Here is a 7,126-nt window from a genome sequence, read left to right on the forward strand (position 1 = left end):
GTTTTTTGGCAAAAACAGCTGCCTCCCCGACGTGCTTAGCACCCAGGCACCTGACTCGCCTGACCTCGCTCCCTGAGACTTCTTTTTGTTTCCGCGAATGAAGAGGGACATGAAAGGACAGCGGTTTGACGATGGAGAAGAGGTGAAGAAAATAACGAGGGAACAGCTGCTGACCCAGAAGGACACAAACGAGCCGAACCTGCCCAAGACCTGTGATCTCGACCTCTCAGACCCTGAGGACCTCCTCAACTCCAAGTTGGTCATCTGTCCGGATGAGGGCTTTTACAAAAGTGAGAAGCTTGTGTCCAGTTTTAAGGTGGGTCAGGGTTACCCACATGACCCCCGCCCCCCGAGGTGAAGTGTGAAACAATGCTTTATCATCCCACCATCCACCTCGAGGGCAATGGCTGCCTCAACATGCTCAGAGATGATTGGACGCTGGCCCTCGTGATAAACTCCATCACTGATGGCCTGCAGCATCTCTTCTTGGAGCCCAGCCCCGAGGACCCCCTGAACAAGGAGGCTGCCGAGGTGCTGCGGAACAACCGACGACGGCTGTTTGAGCAGAATGTGCAGCGCTCCATGCGGGGAGGCTGCATCGGATCCACCTACTTTGAGCGCTGCCTGAAATAGGGTTGGCGCCCATCCCACCCCCGCCAGAGCCACCAGCCCCGGTGTCCCCTTCAGATATTTATTGGGGGCCACAGGTGGGAGACATGGGGCAGCCGGTGGGGTGTTGTCCCCCTCCCTGGCCTTGCCTCCCCTCCCTGCCACCTGCCCCTCATTTTATTTATTTTTTAACCACCATGTGATTAAGGTTGGCGCTGCCTCCCCCGACCTACTCAGCGATGGGAAATGAATTGGCTTATCTAGCCCCACGCTGGGTGCTTCCCAACCCTCACTCTGGGTACTCGGGTGGGTAGGCAAGGGGCCTGTGTAGCTGGGACCCCAGAACCCTGCCCTCTGCCACCGGCAGCCCACCAGGGTATTAAAGGGGAATGTGACTGAAAAACTAAAAAAAGAAAGAAAATAACAAGGGAGGTGCTGCCAGCCATCCAAACTGATGAGTTTGAAAAATGTTTCCAAGAGTGGAATTGCAGATTTGACAAATGTATCAAGTGTCACGGAGAATACTTTGAAGGTCATAGGTTGTTTTGTAAAAAAATTTAAATACATAACTTTGGGGTTAAAAAACATTGAGGAAGGTGCAGGGCTCGGCTGTTTCCTTCTGTTGTGCATGGGGTCGCTGTGGGTCAGAACCGATCCGATGCTACCCACCAACACCCATGCTGAACTCAGAGGTGTGCTGTGTGCCTTCAGGGAGTCCCCTCAACCTCTCTTGGGTCCCCAAGTCTTTTGCTGTCCCTGCCTGCAGAGCGTGGCCCGGCTCCCCTCCATTACAGCTGCGTTCTTCTGGGTGGACTAGAGAAACAAAATTCATAATAAGAGAGAACTTTATATGAAGAGTAATTGTGTATTAAGAAAACATCCCAGGCCTAGTCCAGATCAAGTCCATAAGTCTGATATTAGCCCACATGTCCATTACCAGTGGGAGGAAAGTCTTGTGGATCCAGTGGTGGTAGAAGCATCTCAGTGCTGGCGTGGGTCTCCACGTGGCTCCTCCAGCTCCAGGGCTCTAGCGTAGCTCTGTGTGTCTCGTCAGCAGAAAGGTGAAGCAGGGTGTGCAAGCCTCCAAATGAGGTCATCAAGCTGGGACCTGATTGACAGGCCAGACTCCACCCTTTCCTCAAGTTGACAAGAGACTATGTAACCCCCACCACCGCCCTTCCCCACCCCTGCAGGGACAAGGCCCAGGAGCTCTCCAATTGGATCCACCAGCTGGAGTCTGAGAAGTTCGACCTGATGGAGAAGATGAAGCAGCAGAGATATGAGGTGAGATCCCTCCCCGCAGGGGAGGCCGGGCTGGGCAGGGTGGACCAGTATGGGTGGGCCGGCCTGGCCCTCCTGGTCCCTGGGCCTCCTGACAGCCAGCTCCCTCCTGTCTCCCCAGATCAACGTGCTGTACAACCGCATTAGCCACGCCCAGAAGTTGTAAGTGAGACTAAGGTTCTGAGCCGGCCCCACCTCCATCACCCTCCTTCTGACTCGGGATTTCTCCTCCCTCCTCCCTCCCACCATCTCCCTCCTCTCTCTCCTTTCCTTTCTGTTTTCCTCCCCTCTCCTCCTCCCTCTTCTCTGTCTCCATTTCTCCTTCTGTCTCCCTCTCAGTCAGTGCCTCTCTCTCCTCTCCCTTTGCCCTTATTTTTCCTACTGTGTCTGCAGATCCCTCTCTGTGTGTGAACATCCCACTCTCTGATGGCTTCTGCTTGCCTCTTCCTCCCCGCTCCACCCCGCCCTCGTCCTCCCCCTAATCCACTGGACTGTACCGGCCTCCTCCAGGGCTCTGGGCTTCCCTGAATCTGGAGTTCTTGCCTGCCCTTCGGCAGTTTCCCTCCTCGAATCTAGTTTGTCTTCTGTGCGTCTTCCTTTATTCGTGTCTATATTTGGGGTGTGCGCTCCGTCTGTGTTCTTAAATCGCCCTGGTGGCAGTCGTGGTCATTCGTTGGGCTGCTCACCTCACCGGCCGAGGGTTGGCACTGCCAGCCGCTGGGCACTGCACAGATCATCTTGATGTGATTGAGCTATTGAATTAGGTGATATGTGGATGAAGAGCCAACCAAACTGTTACAGAGAGCGAGAAATAGAGAGATACAGTCTCAGAAACCCACAGGGGCCACTCTACTCTGTCCCGTAGGGGCCTTGAGTCTGCATCGACTCTGAGGCAGTGAGTTTGCTTTTGAGTTTTGGAAGGAACCTTGGTGGCAGAAGGGTCTATGAATGGAGCAAGCTAAACACAAGGTCGGCAGTTCTACGCCACCAGTTTGCTCCAAGGGGGGGGGGGGAGTTAGTCTCAGCAAACAAAGCTTCTCTAAGAATACAGATATGTATGTGTGTGTGTACAGTCTCAGGACCCCCAGGGGCAGCTCCACCCTGTCCTATGGGGGTCGCGGTGAGTCAGAATGAACTGGACAGCAGTGAGCTTGGTTTTCAGTGAGGCTACTATCCGTTGAGGTTGTTCTCTGTTGACTATGTATCGATCTATGCGCTTTCTAAGTATCTATTCTCTGCGTCACGACCTATGTATCTTCCTAAAATATACATTGTATTTATTTTTCCTCCTCCTGCCTCCTGTTCCCTCCCCCCACCCTGTTCTTGTCACGGCTTCTCTGTCACCATCAAGATCTGTTTTCCTTCTTGCTTTCTTCCCTTTATAAGTGAGACCCCATAGCCCCGTCCTCCTTTCTGTCCCCGACTCACCCTCTGGTTCCCTCCCTGGCCCTCTGTCTCTCCTCCCCTCCCGGTCTCGGTGGTCTCCGGCTCAGGCAGCCTCCATGTCTGCACTTACTGGGGGTGCTCTCTTCCTGAGCATTTGCTTCTCTTCTTGTCCCCTCTGTGTCTATGATTCAGTCTCCCCTCTCCCCCCTCTCTTCTTCTCTCTCTCTCTCACTCCCACCTACCATATTCCACATACACCCACATACCACGCAGCCCTCCCCGCCTCTCTGATCAACATGCATGAGCACCTCATCCAGAAAGCATCCACTCACCAAACTCCACTCCCAACACCAGGGAGGCATTTGACCCAGCCCCCCTCGCCCCAGCGGGGTCCCTGGGGGCAGCTGAACGCATTATCCACTGGGAGAGTGGATATTTGGGGGAGGGTGTCATTTTTTGGAATGGCGGGCTTGGGGCTCTCCTCAGGGATTGGGGAGGACCCTCCTTTCTGCAACCCTTTCTTGTCTTCCAGCCGTAAGGGGGCAGGGAAGGGCCGTGTGGGAGGCCGCTGGAAATGAGGACAGCTCGGACGCCCTCACCCCGCCCCCACCTCAGCCTCTGGGAGCCAGCTGAATGACTGTCCTCTCTGTAGCTCAAAATAAACGTGCCCTTTGCAGGCACCTCGAAGTCCTTCAGATGTCATTGTTTTTATTATTTATCTATGTACTTATTATTTATTTTGATTATGTATTCATTTTTATGTATTCATTTAGTTCTATCTATCTCTCTATCATCTACCTATCAATTTATTTTCAATGTCATTATTAATCCAAATCCGGTTTCTTGGTGGCGGTTAACTCACCGACCATGGGGTTGATTCCGACACATCTGGACCCTATAGGACAGGGTGAAACCGTCCCTGTGGGTTTTTCCTAAACTGAAATTCTTTTTACGCCTGGTGGTTTCGAACTGCTGACCTTGTGTGGTAGCAGCCCCAAGCGGGAACGCAGGGCGCCACCAGGGCTCAGGTGGTGGTGGCCCGTGCTTGCGGGCCAGTTAGCGCCCCTGGTGGTGGAAGGACGCACTGCGCGGGCCTGCGCGTCATCACCGCCACCTTCTCCTCCACGCTGGAGCCCCCTCCAAGAAGCCCTGGGGGCCTGTGCGGTTACTGGACGTTCTCACGGGGCAGATGGCCTGGTCCTTCTTCCGGGAAGTGTGTGCTGGGGCCGCCCAGTGGTTCCGACTTGGCGCCCCTAGGAGCAAAAGAACAGAAACCCCTGCCTGCGCCATCTTCACAAAGGTTCCTAGGTTCGAGCCCCTTGTTGCAGCCGTTGTGTCCATCCGTCTTGGCCAGGGCCCTCCCCTTTTTCGCTGCTCCTCTGCCAACCATGCTGTCCTTCTCCAGGGACTGGCCTCTCCTGTCATGTCCAAAAGTCTGAGACCACGTCTTGCCATCCTGGCCTCTAAGGAGCATTCTGACTGGACTTCTCCCAAGACAGATTTGTTCAGTGTCCGTGGCCGGCATCTGAGGATTGTGGCTCAGTTAAGTGGACACATATTTGGGGCTGGAGGTGCCACCATTCAATCCATGACATCGAGGTATCTAGGAGTCACTGGGTGGTCCAAACAGCTAAGGCACGCTCAACTACTGGCCACAAGCTGGGGTGGAAATCGGCTCAGTGGGAACCTACAGGATACGGTATCTTCCTTCTAGCGAATCAACAATGGCAGCTAGGTGATGAGGAAGCTGCTATAGACGCTCCTGTGTCTATAGGGGAGGAAGGGTCCCCCACAGCAGTTGTCGTCGCTGTTGTTGCCGTTGGGTCAGTTGCCGTTAGCAGCTGTTGATGGGTTGCCGTTGGGTCAGTTGAGCCGTTGGTTGCTGTTGGGTCAGTAGAGTCAACCGCCCGCCCAGTCCTGCGCCGTCCTCACAATCGCTCCTCGGCCTCAGCCCACAGTCACAGCCACTGTGTCTACCCATCTCATTGAGCACCTTCCTCTCTTTCCCGGCCCCTCTACTTTACCAAGCGTGGTGGTGAACACAGCAGCTATTGGGCAGGAAAAGGAAATAGAAAAAAGGACAAAAGAAGGCTTCTTCCCTGTCTGTGTTTATATCTGAGAGCAAAATCCATTGAAGGGGTGGAACTGGGTAGGTGGGGGAGTAGCAACTTCAAGACGTTCGTTCTGGGGGGTGGTAGCCAACAGTTAGGGGCTGGAGTCGACCCAGACATGCCCAGGAAGAAAGATCTGGTAACTTACTTCCAACACTACTCTTACAACATGCCCGAGCTGCCATTGGTGGGAATCAACTCCGGACAACTTTTGTTTCTGTTCTTTAAGCGCTGTTGGCTCCAGTTTCTGAGGCAGGGAGTATTGATAGCCACAGTAGGCCAGACACAAAATATCCTTGGTGATCAAAGTCCTTCTTAAACGTAAAAGGCTCCTTTGTGCAGAGGACTCTCCCAAGGGTGGCTCTGACACAGCAGGGGTCCAGAACTGGATTCTGACACACTTTGCCCCTCGCCCCCACACTCGGTAACGGTTCTGAATGCTCCCAGTTCTCCCCGTATCAGAACCCTCTCCATGAAACGCAGACTGATGTCTGTTTTGCTATTGTCGCAGGAAAGGAGGGAACATTTTCTTCTCCTCCTTTTCCTCCTCCTCCTGGGCATTCTCTCTCTCTTCCTCCTCTTTTTCTTCTCCTTCCCCTCTTCCTCCATCTCCTCTGCCTCCTTATCTTCACCCTCCCTCTGAGTTTCTTCTCGGTAGCAGCTAGGAGGGCCTGAGGGGTCCAAGGTAAAGCATCAAGCATTCCACTCCGGCCCTGAGAAGTGAGCAGCTTCCCCTGGAAAGGGGAAGGCAAGAGAGACCTTTAGCAAGTAGAATCTGAAGGGGCAGCGACAACAGCTAACATCGTCTGTCTCTTAATCAGACACTGTATCCCAGCAGCGCTAGCAAACAGAGACAAGGGAGGCTGGCCCAGCTCCCAGCTTGCAGCAGGAACAAGATTTAGGTCCAGGATGGCCAGATCCGGAAATGGAATCCATAACCATCCTAGGAGACCTTGGGTGACACAAATGGCTTGTGTTAAGATGGCCAGCCTGAAGTTTGGTGGTTCGAACCCACCCAGTGGCGCCTGGACCAAGGCCCTGGTGATCTGGGCCTAGAGAACGGACAGTCAAGGGTGGGGCGGAGTTCAACACCGTAACACACGGGATGGACGTTAGCTGGGGCCGGCTCAGCAGCAACAGGTTTGATTTTCATGGTCGAATACTCTTTTTTTTGGTGTGTGTGTGTGTATGTGTGTGTGTGTCAAGGTTAAAGTCTAAAGATCGCAATCAATGCAAAGACTGACAGACAGCAGGTTTGGGTAGGAGCACTTGCCAGAGTTCATGGGGTCGGTTGGGGCCAAGCCCAAACTCATTATCTTTGATGAGTGACGTCTGACTCACAGCCATCGAGTTCACGCTTACTCAGCGTGGCCTTCTAGGACTGCGCAGGACTGCTCCGTGGCACTTCAAGGCTGTCCATCTTGAGAGAAGCGGCAGCCTCGTCTTCATCTCTCCAACCAGCCGGGGGATTCCAACCTCCAACCTCCAACCTTGTGATGAGCATTGCAGCGTTTAACCCCCTGCACCACCAGGGGTCGTCATGACCCATAGAGACCCTCTAACAAGGGGAAAACTCACTGCATTCGGGTCAGTTCTGACTCATAGCAAGCCTGTAGGACAGGGCAGAACTGGCTCCTTGAGTTCCCGAGACGTGACTCCTGACGGGAGTAGAAAGCTCAGTCTTTCTCCCTCAGAGCTGCTGTGCTTTTGATTTGTTGGCCAGGTAGATCGCAGCCTGA

At 53.8% G+C, this 7,126-nt stretch overlaps 2 protein-coding genes across 2 annotated transcripts in view; both read left to right on the forward strand.

The window, feature by feature from the left end:
* The window catches only part of TNNT1 (troponin T1, slow skeletal type), a 24,282-nt gene extending 20,316 nt beyond the window's left edge, over positions 1 to 3,966 (forward strand). The window contains exons 11-14 of the mRNA XM_045292385.1: positions 355 to 570; positions 1,744 to 1,893; positions 2,012 to 2,052; positions 3,809 to 3,966. Of these exons, the coding sequence (XP_045148320.1) occupies positions 355 to 570; positions 1,744 to 1,893; positions 2,012 to 2,052; positions 3,809 to 3,854 (453 nt within the window). The 3' untranslated portion in view covers positions 3,855 to 3,966. The remainder of the gene's footprint in view (positions 1 to 354; positions 571 to 1,743; positions 1,894 to 2,011; positions 2,053 to 3,808) is intronic.
* Positions 257 to 657, forward strand: LOC123522029 (NEDD8-conjugating enzyme Ubc12-like). The gene has a single exon (XM_045293039.1). The coding sequence runs from the start codon at positions 370 to 372 to the stop codon at positions 631 to 633; it is 264 nt and encodes an 87-aa protein (XP_045148974.1). The 5' UTR covers positions 257 to 369; the 3' UTR covers positions 634 to 657.
* Positions 3,967 to 7,126: the final 3,160 nt, after the last annotated feature.

The sequence above is a fragment of the Echinops telfairi genome, unplaced genomic scaffold (assembly GCF_000313985.2).
Source record: "Echinops telfairi isolate 266 unplaced genomic scaffold, ASM31398v2 ScPeMD7_655;HRSCAF=1070, whole genome shotgun sequence".
Taxonomy (NCBI): Eukaryota; Metazoa; Chordata; class Mammalia; order Afrosoricida; family Tenrecidae; genus Echinops; species Echinops telfairi.

Bases quoted from the DNA above. Each gene is read 5' to 3' on its own strand.
- LOC123522029 (XM_045293039.1), top strand. From the start codon at position 370: ATGCTTTATCATCCCACCATCCACCTCGAGGGCAATGGCTGCCTCAAC.